Genomic DNA, 19,309 nt, shown 5'->3' on the forward strand with positions numbered 1-19,309 from the left:
TTTTTTTTACAAAAAAGCATTTTAAAGGTGTGTGGCACAGGTAAACATCTGTTTTCATGCCTACAGGGGAACGGTCAGATTTCCTTGCTTAGAACAACACACCTGTATTTTAAATTTATTTTTTAATGACTGATTTGCACAAACCTGGCATACTGGAAAACTTGTATTACAAAAATAAAAATTGGACGGTGGGCACCTGCAGCTAAGCAAATAGCATGTATATTCACAATAGACCTCAGGTTTCGTGAACTTACAGTGAGTGAGGAAGCACTAATTGAAGGAAGTGGGCAGCAACACAGAGGGAAGACATCCCATTCAAGCACCAGCTACAAGTGCAGACAGGACATCAAGCTACATTTCGGAGGCATAAAATTGAAAGCGCTTGCGTGTGGATGGAGATGCACAAATGCACGCACGGAAACAGCAGCCCAAGTACCCATGAATGCTGTCGTGTGGACAGAGCCTAGCCTACACCAAGGCCAGTGTGAATATATTTACACCGACAAAACACAACAAAGTTAAAATTAGCCCCATGTCTCTTTGTGAAGCGAAAGATAATTGAATGTTTCTCTAGAGAAATAAAAGAAGAAACTAATTAAAACAGGGCAGGCGTAACCGAGAAGAAAACAAACAATCACTGTTTTATTTTCCATTTTTAACCACAACAACAACAAAGGACAATTTAAATGACTAGGAAACACATTTGGCCAGGGTTTCCATTGCATTTAATTAGAAACTTGACCTGAAGGGTTTTACTGAAAACAGCAGGTCAACAGACTAGGACTATACAGACTAACTGCTGAATTCAGCGCTGCACCATAACATTACACTACAATGACATTATAATGTTGGCACAGCAAACAGGGAAGTTGGTGCATGTAAAACATTCTTTGGCCTGGCATTTCTTCCTTTAGATTCTGGAGAATGGAAAGTTCCTATCTGATCCACTGGCTCAACCTTACTCTCTTTTTAGAAACAAAGGTAATCTTCAGAATCCATCTACAGCTTTGGTATTTGAAAAGGAAGATGTGTAGCAATAATTGGCAGAGACAAGAAAAAATACCAGAATCTGTTTGTATGTTAGAAGTAGCCAGGGTGGAGTGGTAAAGGCAACGTGATTTGGGGTGGAAGGATGACCCAAGTTAAGGATAGCAAAAACAAGGCTATCCCACATAACTAGATCAACATAATTGCACCAGAGCTAAAGCGCACATGAATAGAGGAATGCTCATCTAATGTTCTTGGAGGAGGAAGAAAAAGGACAATCTTCCTTTCTACAACATGGGAACTGGGAGGCACAATGCACACCTTAGAGAACGTGAAAGGTCAGAAAAAAATGGAACTGCCCCAGACCAAGATCAGTTCAAGAGCCAGTGTAACTCAGAACAGGAGCTAATTTGATGACCTAGCGCACAATCTCAGACCAACTATGGTCATACTAATGGAGTGGTTCTCCGCATGTGTGTTCCTTTTTACCCACTACACAGTAGCCACGCATGTACTGATATATATCTGGCATTAAAGGCAAGGCCTACCAGACGTGGGGAATAACATTTGGAAGGCCTTAACACAGCAACAATGGCAGGTGACCCAACAAAACACAGCAGAAAACAAGGAATGATGCCTTTAGTGTGAATGACCACACCAAAATGCCAAAAGAGGAAGAGGAAGTTTAAACAGTTCTGCGGGCCACAGCAAAAGGTAGATCGGAGCTGAAAACCATAAGAAGAGCCAATCTAGTCAGTCTGTCAGAGGCCTATCCTGAAAGGGCAAGGAGCCACAGGCACATGTCCAAGGAAGAAATTCAGGGCATGCAGCCATTCTAATGATTCTTAATATGCATTAAGGCAAAGTAACCTCAATCCCTCAAATGCATCAAGCATCTAGTATCTGAGAAAAGTGCAGATTTTGCAAGTACCAGAATTTCTGCATCTGGTTAGCTGTCCTGACTGGATACTGGAGAAAAGGGCTTTTTTAAACTTGAGAGCCGCACAGTTGGCATATGTGTGGTAGAATGTCCCAAGTGACAATAGGGTGGATTGCAAAGATGAAAATATGTTGAATTGTTACCCATGAACTGCTAAATTTTTCTTACTGATAGAGAACAATAAATTTCAATCGTGTTGATCTTCATTCCTGCTTGCTAGAAGGCACCAGCCAATATTTATCAGCTGGTAAAAACACAAGAGAAGACAAGTGTTGATCCTTTAGTACCTATGTGTATTGTAAGCCAACTACACAAAGTCTGTATTTTGAGACTATCTATTTCACCAGACAGAAAAAAGTCTGCACAAACTAGGGGCCATAACCAACAAAGAAGTCACTTCTAGCAGTGTCCAAGCAGAATTATCAACTATGTGCACAGCATATAAATTATTCCCAATCCTGCTGTAAAGATGGTATTCCCAGAAAAGTATAGAAGGCCCTAATACAATTAAATTTACAGTGAAAGAAAGGAGAATTAATTTAGATCTTGGGAGAACCCCGTCCATGTTTGAACGAACTGTATCCACTCTGGCACATGAGATTTTCAAAAAACCAACCCTGAATTCGAAAGGAATTTGGACTGCAACCCCAACCTTTTAGTTTTTACTTTGCAAAACATATTTAAAATCCATCTAGTGCTGGAAATTGGGGGCCACTTCACCTGCAACAACTATTTTATACAAAAAATGTTATTGTGTAAAAAGAATATGAAAAAACCATATCCATATTTAGTTTCCTACACATAAGTTGTATAAGGCTGCAACTTAAAGTCAGTGAGACTTTTTCAGGGTGGACATGCATAGGGTTGTGCTGTAAGCATTGGAAATAAGTCCTAGGTAAAGCAGTTTTGAAAAGTCAGTGGCTCGATTAAGATAAACCTTCACACTCACACCATGGTTTGGAAACCAAACTGCAGTTTCGCATACTCTCCCCCTCCCCTTTTTACATGTGGCGCTCTCTAGTTTCCTGTGAAACACAAACCTCAGCTTGTCGGTACACCCAAATTAGCAAGCTAACACATGCTTCAAAAACAGAATTAGAAACCACCATTTGAAGCGGCAGAGTTGATTCTGGCTGGGAGAACAAGTGCTAATTATAGTTGGCCAATTTGGAATTTACGGCAAGCAATGGTTAGCGATAAACAGGAAACTGATGTCAGCAAAGCCATGTGCAAGGGAAAGGAAATGAGAATGTGTTAAGAAAAAAGTTTGTTCATAACCCCCCCCCCAAAAAAAGATATGGTTTTGAAGCTCATCAGAAATAAGCCAGTATGAAATGAGAACAAAGGGGGGAAGTATAGAGAGGTAACTGTCTTGAAAAAGGTAGAAAGCAGGGTTGCCATAATTTGAAGAGCAAAAAAAGAAAATTTCTACTTTTAACTATGGATCGCTATGATGACTCTAACCATTAAAAAGAGGACATATGGCAAAGTACAGCTGTGCATAAATGTTAAAGGCAAAGAGAAAACAGTAAAATAGTCGTCTTTCACTGCTTCTTTCCCATTTTAGGTATCAGGCAGAGTTGTGAAAAATAGTTTAGTTTAAAAATAATTTTAGTTATTTTTAAGAAATAAGAATAGTTTAAAAATAATTTTTTTAAAAAAATTAAAAAGTTTTAAATATTTAATTCAAAATCCTTTATTAGGCATAGCACACCACACATTAACAAACAAACATCATATACAGACTGTATAAAATACGGGCTCAGCAAACACAATTTATCCCAGACCTATTCTTAACTCCAGGAAATAAATCGATGTACATAGATAATATAATACAACACAGCAACATCACCTACCATTAAAAACCACTAAGTCTCTTTATCATGGCCCATTCTCTCTTCATGGACAGCATTTAAAAATTCAGCCGCTATTAAAGTAATTTGGTCATCGCTGTCCGCCAGCAGGTCCTGAACAGTTGGTTGTGTAAAAATCTGTCTATTCAATTTTAGGGCCTCAAATAATTGTTTTCTGGCATGACTGCCAAAATCAGAGGAAAAGAATATATGCTCTAGAGTATCGGTTTCCTGTTTTCTGCATTTGCAGAGACGCTCTGATTCTGGGTTAGCTAAACTTTGAAATGAAAAAGTTTTAAATATATATCTCTCATTCTGTTTTTTTGAAAAACAGCTGTTCTTTAAACAACATTGTCTAAATGATAACTGAACATAATAATACAAACATCATAAAATCTAATTCCATGACCTTCTGTCTCACACACTGTTGGTTGCATTTCTACATGGAAGAAGAAACTGGGGCTAAAACGTATGTCTTTTGAGGCCAAGAATTACAAATATTACACAGTAGGTCACGTGATGAATCTATTATTATACAGACTATGAATATTTAGACAGTCACACAGCGCAGATATTAGCTTTCCATGCCACGCTGAGGAATGGGCAGCTTCAAAATGACATTAGATAAATGAATGAAGAATAATATTTCTTAATGGCTGCTATTCACAGTGGCTATTTATTATCACCAGTATTAAGAGGAAGAATGCCTCTGAATATCAGTGGCTGGAAGGCAAACAGAGGAGAGGGCTGTTGTATGCGTGTCCTGTTCGTGGGCTCCCCAGAGGTACCTGGCTTGCCATGGTGAGAACAAGATTCAAGCCCCATGTTAGGACAAAAAAATTCATGCATTGCAGAGGGTTGGACTAGATGACCGTCATGGTCCCATCCAACTCTACAATTCTCTGATTCTAAGATGCTAGACCAGATGGGGCCATTGGTCTGATCCAACAAGGCCCTTCTTATGTTCTTATGTAACCTGTCTGCACAGCAAATACCAGTCCTTGCTTATGACACGTTTTCAGTTAAATGACCTTCTTAACATCCTTAGAGGTGTACAGAAAAAGCCAAACAGGTTTTTTGTTTCATTTAAAACTGGTAACTTAAGCAGATACAAATTCTGTAGTACAAAAGGCATATTATTTATTTTATTTTTTCAATTTCTATACCGCTTTATATTTTTAATAAAAATCTCAAAGCGGTGTAAAAGGTAAAGGTACCCCTGCCCGTTCGGGCCAGTCTTGCCAGACTCTAGGGTTGTGCGCTCATCTCACTCTATAGGCCGGGAGCCAGCGCTGTCCGCAGACACTTCCGGGTCACGTGGCCAGCGTGACATCGCTGCTCTGGCGAGCCAGCGCAGCACACGGAACGCCGTTTACCTTCCCGCTAGAAAGCGGTCCCTATTTATCTACTTGCACCCGGGGGTGCTTTCGAACTGCTAGGTTGGCAGGAGCTGGGACCGAACGACGGGAGTGCACCCCGCTGCGGGGATTCGAACCACCGACCATGCGATCGGCAAGTCCTAGGCGCTGAGGTTTTACCCACAGCGCCGCCCGCATCAAAGCGGTGTACAGCATATTAATAAATCAATAAAACAATAGCCAGGCGATGTTCTTCCGGCCTCATAAGGAGCCTCTTCAGTAGGGCTGGTGAGTGTGGGCCCTGCCCCCTAGGCCAGGTGGAAAGGGCCCTGCAGGGAGCGGCCGTCATACTCGTAGCCGGGCGATATTATGGATGGCATTACCTGACTTTTCGTCTTAAGCCTATTCTGTGAACCGCCCCAAGATCTTGTGATAGAAGGGGTGGTTTATAAATTTAATTAATGAATAAAATAAAATAACAAACAAACCTTCTAGGTAGTATAAATGATCTATTTATCTGCATGATTGTTCATGGAATATTTAACTGTTGAAAAGCGCTGTGGTTTAGCATAATATATCTGGGCAACAAGATTAGATTTTATTTTGTTTCCTCAACTAATTTAAAGATTACATGGCAAAATAATAATAATAATAATAATACAAATCCCATCCTAACACCGGCCTAAAAAGTTCGAATTAACAGCTTTCATTCTAGCTGAGATGGATAAAGGCCACAGGTCAGTAGGAGAGAATCTGCACGCAAAAGGTCCCAAGGTTCAATTGCCAAATAGGGCTGGGAGAGATCCTGCCCCAAACCCCGGAAAGCCACTGTCAGTCTGGGTAGAAAATATGGCCAGCTCCCTGTATTAAGCAGCTCCCTGTGTCTCTAGACCCAATCACTTACTTTAAAAACAGCAAGAACTCTACACTTAAAAGGATTCCTCTTAGAAGAAGAAGAAGAAGAGTTTGGATTTGATATCCCACCTTTCACTCCCCTTCAGGAGTCTCAAAGCGGCTAACAATCTCCTTTCCCTTCCTCCCCCACAACAAACACTCTGTAAGGTGAGTGGGGCTGAGAGACTTCACAAAAGTGTGACTGGCCCAAGGTCACCCAGCAGCTGCATGTGGAGGAGCAGGGAATCGAACCCGGTTCACCAGATTACGAGACTACCGCTCTTAACCACTACACCACACTGGCTCTCAAACTGGCTTACACACTGGCTTACAAACATGATGCCGCAATAGCAGATTATTTTCCAGAGCATGTCACTTATACTTTCCTCATCCATCTGCCCAGAACAAGAGCTCATTATTTTTAACAACATAGTAAAACATTTGGTTGTTTTCAAAACCCATCATCAGGCACGGTAACAAATGAGTGGGCGTGTATTTAATTCTCATAGCAATTTGGCCAAGTTGTTGCTTTTTCGAAAAGTTAAGTGATCTCAATGAACATGCTCAGTTAGGGAATCTGGCTGATACTGTAACTATAAATACAGAGGCAGCCTAATTTGGCTTCCCCCCCCCTATTAGCAACAGGCTGTGTGCATAGAGTACTATAAACAAATACTTACTGTACCATGGGAAATTGTAAGGAAACCATTTTTAACCGTGCACTTCCTCTTCTGCCACACTTTTCTGATTCTGTTTATTTTTTTAAAAAGAGAGAGAGAGAGAGAGAGAGAGAGAGAGAGAGAGAGAGAAGGAGATCTAAATTTTGGTATGACTCGTATTGTTGCAAAAGACTGCCAAGCTCTTTTTCTAACTTTTCTTTCAAAGCTACATACAGTGGTACTTCGGGTTAAGTACTTAATTCGTTCCGGAGGTCTGTTCTTAACCTGAAACTGTTCTTAACCTGAAGCACCACTTTAGCTAATGGGGCCTCCCGCTGCCGCCACGCCGCTGGAGCACGATTTCGGTTCTCATCCTGAAGCAAAGTTCTTAACCCGAGGTACTATTTCTGGGTTAGTGGAGTCTGTAACCTGAAGCATATGTAACCTGAAGCGTATGTAACCTGAGGTACCACTGTACTCATCACTTAAAAAAAGAAAGGAAAGAAAAAGCATACACACCCATCACTTTTCTTATAGAGGCTGCCATCTCTTTCAGTGCCGTGTTCCTTATTTCCCTGAGGTTGATGTAAACTATAAGTCGTACTCTGACGGAGCTGAGAATCCTAAAGGCAAAAAATAATAGATTGGTTACCAAAAAAACCCCCACTGTTTCAATCCCAGCTCAAAACTCCATCACATTCCCATTATTCATAGCCCAACCAGCTCGGATGATGACAAATGATCCATAAGCAACTTTCACTTTTTCTTTTTTTCACTCTGCAGCAAAATGGGCCACTTAAAATCCAGGCATCGCCACCATCAAAAAGACCTGGTTGTCTAGGCCCTTACTGGTGGACACAGTACTCAAGACTCGCAGCTCAAGCTTTTGGCAAATGCTTTAATGCACATACAATACACAAGTCAGGTTACAAAGCATTCACAATTTGTTTTCAACTGCAAGCACGATGCTGGGGCGATCCTGTGGATCTGACAGTCCCATCATGACTACCCTGCAAAAGCTAACTTCTTTAAATACCCTTCTAGACTTCTCAGTAGCACATACAATCGGTAGCGACTCAAGCGTTGCTGCAACAGTTAATTTAGCTCAATACAGTGTCTCATTGCACTAAAGCACAATTGTTCAGCAATTTGATTAAGCAGAAATTCGTAGGTTTTTATGTTGCGATCTCGCTGCATACACTTTGCAAAAACTGGCTCCTAATAATTCAGTTATGAATTTGATGCGAATGTATGTTCTGATAAGCCAGGTTTTGCTTACAAGAGAAAAGAATGGACTCTCAAAGAGTAATTAAGTATACATATGAATATTTAAAGCAATGAATACTCAACAGGGACAACATACATGTCAATTAATCTATGTGCAAACAGATCTCTCACGCATCCTTCACAACACAAAATACAAGAGAGCCCAAGGGACTCACAGACGGACAAAAGCCAAGCAACTGGATTTCAGCAAAGGAAATAATTTTCAAACTAGCCTGACCTGCAACTAAACATTGCAGTGTGAAGTGCTCCAGCTAAGGATTTGAGACACTGCATTCCATTCCCCCCTCCTCCTGTTTTGTTTTTCAAATTTCCACCCAACAGTCATTCAGCATTCCATTGAGCATGATCAGGTTCCATTAGGCTGTTTTTGCCACAAGGATTTTCGTTGCAAGATCTTATTCTATTTTATTTTATTCCAAACTTTGGTGTTCCCCCAGTGCCTGCTAATATTTTCCTCTTGTGAGTGGATGATGCCATTTTGGCTATAGAAGGATCAGCACTCAAATAATTAAGATCGGTATCAGTGTATGTGCTTTGCCTTGATTTAATTTATCCACCTTTAAATAGCTAAAATATGTTCACACAATTTGCAAAATATGAAACAATTAGGCCAACAGATTATGTTTCAGAAAAGAAGACCAGTTACTTGAAATGCACATGACAATCATGCAATGTACCATTTACGAAAACATTCAAAGGACTTACTCTCCTAGACTTCGGTCACAAAAGGCAAATGCATTATAGGAAGAAAAAAAGATCAGTTGCAGTGCAAAAAACAAAGCAGTAATGGATAGTACACCAGAGGGATTCTGACTTGGTTTAAGACACATTAAGGCCCTAATAGCACAGATCTGAAGGTATCTTTTTTGTGCATGTACCCAAAACTAGGTATCCAAATTATCTATGCACAAAAAAAATAATTTTCCATTCATTTTAGGGGTAGCGACTTTCCATGACCTTGCTTCATACATACCACTGGGGTACCCTGGGGATGTGGAGCCAAGTGCACTTGAAAGCCACTCAGCATACGCTTTTAAATCTAACAGCACCAGATACGACAAAATCTAATTAGACATATAGTTTTAAATGCTTTACTCCATGCTTCTGAAAGATAAGGTGGTTCATCCTAATCAGAAATGGAAACTGTCCCCCTAGGGACATTTTAGATGACATTCAACTAAGTTTTACTTAGTGTAGATCCCCTGAAATTAATGGACCTAACTTAATCAAGTCTATTAATTTCAATCGGGCTACTCTGGATAACACTTAGCTGAATACCACCCTTTGTCTCAACCAAAACTCCTGCTCAGGATTGAAAACCATAAGCCAAAAAAACAATATGGCCATATATATAAAGGTAAAGGGATCCCTGACCATTAGGTCCAGTCGTGGACGACTCTGGGGCTGCGGCATTCATCTCGCTTTATTGGCCAAGGGAGCCAGTGTACAGCTTCCGGGTCATGTGGCCATATACATACAGCTGCATAAACAGCTACAGATTTCTTTGCAGCTCCACTACTGAAGAGGCCAAATGTTCTTCATTCCAGTTGAGTAATCTTGCCTCTTTAGCAGGCTATGCCCAGAAGTCAACCCAATCACTGGTGTGACTTACAAGCAGCCACCCTAAACACTTTCAAAGAGGGAGACAGGCCAACTAAATTGGGAGAACTAGTGGTGAAAGCCTATGTACGCACTGGACTCGAGCCCCGTTGACTTGAACTTAATGGTTATGAACGTGCTGAACCGGAGACCTCTGGGCCACAACCCCCGGAAACGCTCAGCCTCTAGCCAACAAGGGTTTTCATGCTCCCCCGGGGGCCAATTGCAGGCAACAGGAAATAGCAGAGAGTCGCTGGTATGTTAAACTCAGGGCTGGAGAATAGCTGCTTTAAAACTCCCCAACCCACAGGAATGCGATGGAACCCAGGAGAGGGAATTCAAGCCCATGGGCTCCCAATCTTTCCTGAAGAATGGCAGGCTCTAAGGCAGCATGTGGACTGCATTGCTAAGTGCACCCCAGAAGAAGGAAACCCATGGTGACTAAAGGGTTGGCTGCATCTAGAGATGTTGCTCAGTGGTTATGGTCATTCTGGTTATACACATGTGGGAGCTGAAGGCCCTTAATTTGAGTAAGGAATGATCCTCTGCCTTAGCAACAGAATCTTCTCGTTCTCATCTGCCCTTTGTGAGTTTTCATTAGTAAACAATTCTACACATAACTGTCCAGTCTCCTCCACAAATGGACTTGGATGTCAAGACAGAAGTCAATCCATCATATGTAACATTCTAAGAAAGCTCCACAGATTACAGCTTTGGGGAGGGGATGGTATCTCATAATAAATAAACTGCTCTCTCAATAGAGGCAAATGTGGGTGAAAGAGGTTTTTCAATTTTGAAGGCATTATGCATAATCTTATTGATGATATAATTTCTTTTAAAACAAAGGAGGCGGCTCTACAAAAGACACAGAACCCTTAGGAGGAACTCAATAGAGACCATGAAGAAGTGTGCTTTTTGTCTGAAAATCCACATAGTTTATTCGAGTGTGGTACAGGACCCACCACATAGTATAGGGATGGAGAGGCTGCCGCCCTCCAGATGTTGGACTACAACTCCCAACATTCCTGAGCATTGGCCATGCTGGCTGGGGCTGGGGTAAGTTGGGGGTCTAACAACAGCTGAAGAGTCACAAGTTCCCTCATCCGTGTATAGCTCTGGTCTTTGAACAAATTGCATAGATTTGACACGTTCAGGCAAAATCTGTTTTTCACTTTTATTCCTCTCTGGGAACTATTCCAAAAGCCATCACATAGACACAAAACATGAACTCTCCCAGATTATTTTTTCTTTAAAAACAAAAAAACCCAGTCTACATTTCCAGATTCTCTACCATAACACCCAAGTGCCAGGCAAGCAATTAAGAAGCAATTGTGCAAGAAATAGGGAGTGGGTGGGGAAGAGAAGCTTTGCAGAAACCTTAACAAGATCACCTTGAACCCAGAACAAATTCATACAACCACTAAAACTATAAATGTTCCCATTAAATTAGTAAAAAAAAAAAAGTGTGTTAAATCACCTTAGATGCTCACCTCTTTCTGCTCAACCTGAAGTGCGGTTTTTAAAATGTCCCTAAGTTGAATTAATTGCTTTCTTTCTTCATCCTGCACTTGCTTAATCTGCAGCGAAGACACAACAAAAGCTTGAAATAAACTGGGAGGGCTTCCACTTGTCAGTACAAGCCTTGATGCCGGGGTAATGCTCCTGTACCCTTAAGCAGCACATCCACTGACACTTGGGAGTGGGGAAGGCCAGGAAGGGCCTGCTCTCCCCTTCACATGTTCAGGCACCATCACACAGGTGCTTCTGGTTCCAATGGACAATCTCCTCCCCGCCCCGTACAACAGTCATACAATAAGACCAAATGCCCTGCAAGACAGAACTAGGAGAGGGAGGGAGCCAGGGCTGGCTGGCTGGCTAAAATTCCATCACATGGCTGCTGCTGGATTAGGTGAGAAATTGCCCTTTCTACTGGTCCTCCTCAAGGTTTGCTAAACCTTGTCCATCTGCAAGATAGCCGTTTTGAGCTCATAATTTAAAAGTTGTGTTTCTTTTCTCTCTCTTTCATTCTATTCTCCACTCTCTCCTGAATACTGTTCCTTTACGGGTCCATCTCTTTCCCGCTGAAATTTTTAAAAGTTGTGAAGGTGTGTGCTGCTTTTTGTGGCTTTATTTTGTTCTTTAGATGGAATTTTTAAATTATTATTAATTTTATGAGATTCTCTGGAGTCTCCAGTTGGAAAGCAAAGCATGCATGTGTAATAAGTAATATGAGGGAGATATGGTTACTTACTGTGTGGAGATCTGTGGAGAGCTTCTCTATTGATGGTTTTAAACTTTCAACTGCTTTCAGGCCATCCTGAAAGAAGCTTTGGAAGAAAAATAAAATAAAAAGGAGTATAAAATTAATTTAAGTTGCCTGAAATTTCCTGAACGTAAAAGACGAAGCATCGAACAGTGTGTGTGTTTGTGTGCACGTGCATGCAACACACTAATTAAATGTGAAAATCTGTAAAGAAACTTGATCACAAAACACATTTCCTTTAGGCGCCTCTGCAATATGGAATCTACACCCTTTTTGTGAAACAAAAGGAACAGGCAAGATTCAATAGTCTTAGGGAAGAGGACAGTTGACCTATATCTCTTGGGCTCCTGTGGGATTTTTGAGATTCTCATGACAAGAGCAGAATTCAAATGAGGAAATGGAAAAATGCTATTTGATGTTTTGAGAAAAAAGGCTGATTAAAATATCCCTGTCGCGATATTTGATGCAACAATATTTCGCCATCACTATTTTACCAACTAACCCAAACTTAACGAAAAGCAAGAAGACTGAAATGGTACAAAGGGGTTTCAAAACAAAAGGGGACAAGTATTCTCTCTTACATAAAATAAAAATGCGCTCTTCATGACTTCATTCTGGAGTTTCTGGCTGTCATCCATAGTAGTCATTTAAATTCAGGTAAAGGAACAGCGCCCATACAGATGTATTGGGGATTTTCATTGCTGTTCTGCCCAATAAGGCAAGTTTGCCTTTCAGTTGTTGCTGCCCGAGAGAGCTGCAGCAATCAAAACCACAAAGAAATCTCTGTCTGCTTGTGTGTGATTTTCTGAAACGCATTCAAACTCCTGCTCTGGATCATGGCCACCCAACAGTTGTTTACATCCAATATTATATTATCCTGGGTTTCTATGGGTTCATTAACATGTAAGTCAGTATATGACCCAAGCCTGTTTTTGTGCCTCTATATGAGATGTGAGAACAGTGCCAATAGTTCACACCATATGCACTGAATCTGGTAGATAACTAAGTGTCAGGGAACTGACATCGGAGGAAAGGGAAGTGGTAAGGCTCCCAGAGACTGGGAGAGAGTCAACAGCCAAAGCAGGGACCAGCAGGGGGAGCGCGGGGTCTCTGGAGGAGGATCTCAGTAATGCTGAGAGAGACGCAGCAGCCCAGGCAGGAAGCAGCAGGGGAGAGAAAGGGGTGAGAGACACTTCGAGCGAAAATAGCGGGGAGGTGTCAGAAGCAACTGCAGGGAGACCCATGCTTCGCCGGAAGCTGCCACGTCGTGAGTCCAGGAGACGCGTTTCCGTTAAGGAACTTCTTTGCTGGAAGCGCTTCCGCAGACAGCCACTGTCAGACTCTACTAGTGACTAGAGCAGACATGTCTGAGGAGCTCTGTCACACACAGAGGTTTGTGGGGTCGCACAAACTCTGAAGGGGCACAATTTTAAGCACAAGCAGCTAACCATCCCCTGACAGCAGTCTGACAGTCTCTGTACGCTGCCTGTGCAGGAGAAAGCATCATGAGCAACCCAGCCGGAACCGGAGACGCAGGGGTTGGAGCTGGTCCAAGCTTGGAAGAAAGGTATCAAGCTCTGGAGGTCCAACTTGCGCTGCAGACGGCGAGGCTCGAGGAGAGAAGGGCTCAGGATGCTGACAAAAAGGGGAGAACCACTCAGTTCCCCAGAAAGGTACCAGGATTGGTGCAGAAGTTTGGGGGGGACCCCAAGGATTACCATGCCTTTAGGACTGAGATGCAATATGCTCTGAATGTGCAGTTTGATGAGTTCCCTGATGAGGAATCGCGAGTTGCGTTCGTAATTGGGCATCTTGAGAAGGGGGCGCGGGACTGGGTTCGACCCCTGATGGCAACGCACAATGATATCCTAAAGGACACTATGAAGTTCTTTCGTGCAATGGATATCATGTTTTCCAGCGATATTGAGGAAGGGGTGGTGCGCAGACAGCTAATGGCTTGCAAGCAGGGAAGCAGATCTGTCCGTGAGTACTGGACTGAATTTACCATGCTGATTCACAGATTGGGGTGGGATTTATCGGCAGCACCCATTCAGATGCTATTTGAAGAAGGTCTTTCTTCAGCTGTGAAAGACGAGCTGGCCAGGAGCCCCAGGGCGGTGTCTATGGATCAGCTGACCAAATCTGCGCTGACCATTGGAGCGCGCCAGGAGGCAAGAGCCATGGAGAGGCGGGAAGGGAGAGGGGAACGTTGGAAGGAGTTACGCATTCCAGACATTCCTGAGCCAGCTTTCCCGCCGGCAGAGCCGATGGAAATCGGAACAGCCCGCGCGCGCGCATTTTCAAAGCCCAGTGAGGGGGCGAAGAAGGAGGGAAAGGGAGCCCGGAAATGCTATCTCTGCCAACAGCCAGGTCACTTTGCCAGAGTCTGCCCCCAGAGGAAGGAATGGCAAGGGATGGTGGGAGCTGTTGAGGGGGAAGAGCAGGGAGAAACGGAGCAGGTAAAAGCCAACGCCTGGTTGCCAGCAGGGCACTGCAGCCAGGCCAAAGAGCAGTGAAAGTGCCCCTTCCCCAAGTGCCAGTGCCAGAAGCTCCTCGACCTGCTCTAGTGATTGAAGTGTCGCTAGAGCTGCAAAATGGACACCCCCTAAAAATAAAGGCGCTGTTGGACTCAGGCAGCTCCTGCAATTTCATGAGCAAGGAGTTTGCTGCTGAGCACCAGATACAGACTATCCCTTTAAGCAACCCCCTGCAGGTGACCACGATCGATGGCAGGGAACTGTTGGGAGGAGGCGTCAGCTTGCAGACCGTCCCAATGATAATGAGGGTGGCAAGGCACACAGAACTGATAGCGTTTAATGTGGCCACCTTGGGAGGCGCTCCCATTATTTTGGGAATGAGCTGGCTAGCCCTACATGATCCGCTGGTGGGCTGGCATCAAAGAGTGGTTTCCTTCGGTTCAGCACATTGCTTAGAACACTGCAGGGTGGAAAAGGGGTCAGCAGGGGCCCAAGCCACCCTAGCAGGGACGGAAGTAATGGAGAAGGGGAAGGTGCCACCACAGTATGCTGATCTCAGCGACGTGTTCAGCGAGAAGGAAGCGGACCAACTACCCCCGCATAGGCCCTTTGATTGCCAGATCAATTTACTCCCTGGAGCACAGCTTCCTGTAGGCAAGTTGTATGCCATGTCAGACAGGGAGATGCAGGAGTTGCGAGCGTTCATTGACAAGAACCTGAAGAGAGGCTTCATCAGAGAGTCCAAGGCAGCGGGGGGTAGCCCAGTGTTTTTTGTGGATAAAAAAAACACGGACAAGCCGAGGCTGGTATGTGACTTTCGGGCCCTAAATGCAGTGACAGAGCCAGCGGCTTTTCCTATGCCCAGGATTGATGATATTTTGACCAGGGTGCGAAAAGGAAAGATTTTTACAAAGCTGGACCTAAGGGGGGCGTACAACCTGATACGTATAAGGAAAGGGGATGAATGGAAGACCACCATGTTCACCCCTTTGGGGGCATTTGAATACCTCGTTATGCCTTTTGGATTACAAACAGGCTCCGCGTGTTTTCAAGCCTTTATGAACCATGTACTGGGGCCTTTGCTCTACAAGAATTGCGTGGCCTTCTTAGATGACGTGTTGGTGTATTCGGAGAATGAGGAGCAACATGTGAGAGACGTCAGAGAAGTGTTGAGCAGGCTGCAAGCCAACAGACTGTGGGTGAAACTGGAGAAGTGTCAGTTTCATACCAAGGAGGTGGAATTCCTGGGGTACCGCTTGTCAGACAAGGGGTTGGCCATGGACCCCGGCAAGGTTCAAGCGGTGCTGGAATGGAAAACACCCAAGACCAAGAAGGATGTGCAGAGGTTCCTAGGGTTTGGAAACTTTTATCGTAAGTTCATCCGAAACTTCGCCCACCTGACGGCGCCCATCACGGACTGTCTCAGCAGCAAAAAGAAGTTTGTTTGGACGGGGGAAGCGGAGCGAGCGTTTGAGGAACTGAAAAGGGCCTTCGCCTCTGACGAACAACTTCTACATGTGGATTTACAAAAAAAGCTGAGGGTCGAAACAGACGCTTCTGACAGAGCCATAGGGGCAGTGCTGCTTCTGCAGCCAGGGAAGGAGGGGTCAGAGTGGCGACCGTGTGCCTTCTTTTCGCGAAAGCTGAACAAATCTGAGAGAAACTACACGGTGTACGACCGGGAACTTCTTGCGATTTATGAGGCCTTCCGGAGATGGAGGCACCTACTAATTGGTGCACAACAGAAGGTGCAAGTGTGCACGGACCATAAGAATCTAGAGTATTGGAGAACGGCGCGAGTGCTCAACCAAAGGCAGTTGAGATGGGCCCAGGAGTTCTCCAAATTTAACTTTGAGATTTGTTACGTACCAGGCCCGGAGAACGTTAGGGCGGACGCTCTCTCACGCAAACCTGAATATTTGGAGGGAGAGGGTGCACCCGAAGAGACTCATGTCATTCCCGAGGACCGCTGGGTGTGTGGGGCGGCTTTGGTGGGGCAAAGGGAACTGGTAGAGGGAACGGTGCAGGATGAATACGCCCAGGACAAACTCAGGGGTCTCAGGAGGGAGGGAGACAAACCCGGGGGTTTTGAGGAGAGAAACGGGGCGTTGTACTACAAGGGAGCGTTATACATACCTGAAGGGGAATTGAGGGAAAAGGTACTCAAGCAACTGCACGATAGCCCCACAGCAGGGCATTTTGGGCAACACAAAACCATGTGGCTGGTTACCAGGGAATTCTGGTGGCCCAAGGTCAGGGAAGATGTGCGTGAATATGTGAGAGGGTGTGACCGATGTCAACGAGCCAAGGGGGAGAGGCGGGCACCGGCAGGTTTATTAGAACCACTACCCACGCCGGAAAGACCATGGGAGGCAGTGGCAATAGATTTCATGACTGATCTGCCCAGGTCCAAAGGGAAGACAGCCATTATGGTTGTGGTAGACCTGTTAACCAAGATGGCCCACTTTATAGCCTGCTCACATGCGGTCACAGCAGAAGAAACCGCCAAATTGTTTGTGGAAAATGTGTTTAGGTTGCATGGTGCCCCCTTGAGGGTGGTTTCGGACCGAGGGAAACAATTTACTTCCAGGTTCTGGAGGAAGCTCATGAGCTTATTGCATGTAGAGGTGAATTTTTCCACTGCCCGTCATCCAGAAACCAATGGGCAGGCGGAAAGAGCTAATGGTGTCCTCCAGCAATATTTGAGGTGTTATGTGAATGACAGAGAGAATGATTGGGTGGAGAAGCTGGCGTTGGCAGAATTTGCCTATAACAATGCAGAGAACGTGTCCACGGGGATGAGCCCTTTTTTGGCCAATCACGGGTGTCATCCCCGAGCCTTCCCAGGGGGGGAGGGGGAGAACTGGAGCGTTCCTGCCGCAGAACAGTTCGTTGAAGAAATGGAAGCGATCCATCGCCAGCTCCAACTTAATTTAAACAGGGCGAAGGAGGAATATAAGAGGCAGGCAGACAAAACCAGAAGGGAAGGGGAAAGTATTAGGGTGGGGGACCAGGTGTGGCTGTCCACCCAAGGGTTACCATTTAAAGGAGGTTGTAAGAAGTTAAGACCCAAAAGACTGGGCCCATTTGAAGTCACGCAACAGGTCAACCCAGTGGCTTTCAGACTCCGGTTACCGAACCACATGAAGTTGCACCCAGTGTTCCACAGATCATTGCTGTCACCGTATATAGGGGACAGAGAGGGGAGGGTCAATAGGGGACCAGCTATGGAGGAAAAAGAACACAGCTACCATGTAGCGGAGATTCTCGATTCCAGGTGGAGGGGAGATCAAGTAGAGTATTTGGTAATGTGGGAAGGGGAGCCGGAGTCGGAAAACACCTGGGTCAGGGCAGAGGATGTAGATGACGAGGTTTTGATTGAAACTTTTCATCAGAGATTCCCTAGAAAACCCCAGCCAGTGGCGAGGTTCCGGAGGGAATACTTCGCCACCACCGACGACGAAGAAGAGTTGGAGGGGTTCGCTGATTCCGAGGTGGAGGAGGATTGAGCGAGTCGGAACGAAGACCGATGGAGGGAATTGTTCGAGACGTCTGAAGATGAAGAGGATTCTTTTAGGGGTTTCAGCTCCTCACCGCCCAGAGGAGAGAGTAGGGGCGGGGGAGAGGGGGGCCCTGGAGGGGAGGTGGATGTCAGGGAACTGACATCGGAGGAAAGGGAAGTGGTAAGGCTCCCAGAGACTGGGAGAGAGTCAACAGCCAAAGCAGGGACCAGCAGGGGGAGCGCGGGGTCTCTGGAGGAGGATCTCAGTAATGCTGAGAGAGACGCAGCAGCCCAGGCAGGAAGCAGCAGGGGAGAGAAAGGGGTGAGAGACACTTCGAGCGAAAATAGCGGGGAGGTGTCAGAAGCAACTGCAGGGAGACCCATGCTTCGCCGGAAGCTGCCACGTCGTGAGTCCAGGAGACGCGTTTCCGTTAAGGAACTTCTTTGCTGGAAGCGCTTCCGCAGACAGCCACTGTCAGACTCTACTAGTGACTAGAGCAGACATGTCTGAGGAGCTCTGTCACACACAGAGGTTGGTGGGGTCGCACAAACTCTGAAGGGGCACAATTTTAAGCACAAGCAGCTAACCATCCCCTGACACTAAGGATGCAATCCTAACCCCTTTCCCCATTCCTGGTGTGACTCTGCGGAGTGGCACTGCCACTGCCACCATCTGCACTTGGCAATTATGGCGAAAACATTGGGGGAGAGGCAATAGTCTGATCCCTGCACCAGCTCCAGGTGGCCCACAATCCAGGGTTAGCTCAGTCCCATTTTGCTCTGTTTCAGGTCTTTCTATGAGCCTCTACTGATGGGGATACTACTAGCAGACCTCCCTCCCACCTGCCCATTTGGTGGTCAGCAGGAGGCTGATTCAGCTGGCAAAACTGAAGCAGAGGCTTGACAACCATATGTCAGGAGTGCTCTGATGGTGTTTCCTGCTTGGCAGGGGGTTGGACTCAATGGCCCTTGTGGTCTCTTCCAACTCTATGATTCTATAAAAACTGAGCAAAGGGGACCTCCATACAGTTCAACTCTCACACACACCCACACCCAAAATCCCCCAGAATAAAGGAGGTTTGGATTGCTCTGTCTGCCATCAAAGTGAGCCATGTTTAGATTAGACTTGGCAGCTGCTTGCGCTTCCAAGAACTTCCACAGCTATGCAGAAAAAGAAAGGCCTTTCCTTCCCATTTTTTGTTAGGGTCATCTCTGAATGACAGCAAATAAACATGGAGTGCGTTATTCATGTCGGAGCGCCATGTGCATAAGGGAGCCCCTTATGGAGCTCTTGACTGGGAGGGTTATATTCATTGCTACTGGTAGACACAAAGACTTTGCCTTTGAAATATTGACATTTGGAGTCCACAGACATCTATGATTTGGGAGTTTTATACAGAACCATATCTCTATCGTTCTCCCTGTCTCTGTATTACCTTAGCTAAGGAAGGTCTGGAGAAGAAACCTTTGGTTCCATGCTCATTCACCTG

General features: G+C 44.9%; 1 protein-coding gene across 5 annotated transcripts in view; it reads right to left on the bottom strand.

Moving 5' to 3' along the window:
- ASAP2 (ArfGAP with SH3 domain, ankyrin repeat and PH domain 2) overlaps positions 1-19,309 on the bottom strand; it is a 107,481-nt gene that overhangs the window by 32,379 nt on the left and 55,793 nt on the right. For all 5 annotated transcript variants that reach the window (XM_082215484.1, XM_082215485.1, XM_082215481.1 and 2 more), the window contains exons 8-11: positions 11,829-11,904; positions 11,068-11,154; positions 7,211-7,314; positions 6,713-6,782 (exon numbers count right to left, since the gene is read on the bottom strand). In XM_082215484.1, the coding sequence (XP_082071610.1) occupies positions 6,713-6,782; positions 7,211-7,314; positions 11,068-11,154; positions 11,829-11,904 (337 nt within the window). The remainder of the gene's footprint in view (positions 1-6,712; positions 6,783-7,210; positions 7,315-11,067; positions 11,155-11,828; positions 11,905-19,309) is intronic.

Source organism: Podarcis vaucheri (genome assembly GCF_965113315.1).
Source record: "Podarcis vaucheri genome assembly, chromosome: 3".
Lineage (NCBI taxonomy): Eukaryota > Metazoa > Chordata > Lepidosauria > Squamata > Lacertidae > Podarcis > Podarcis vaucheri.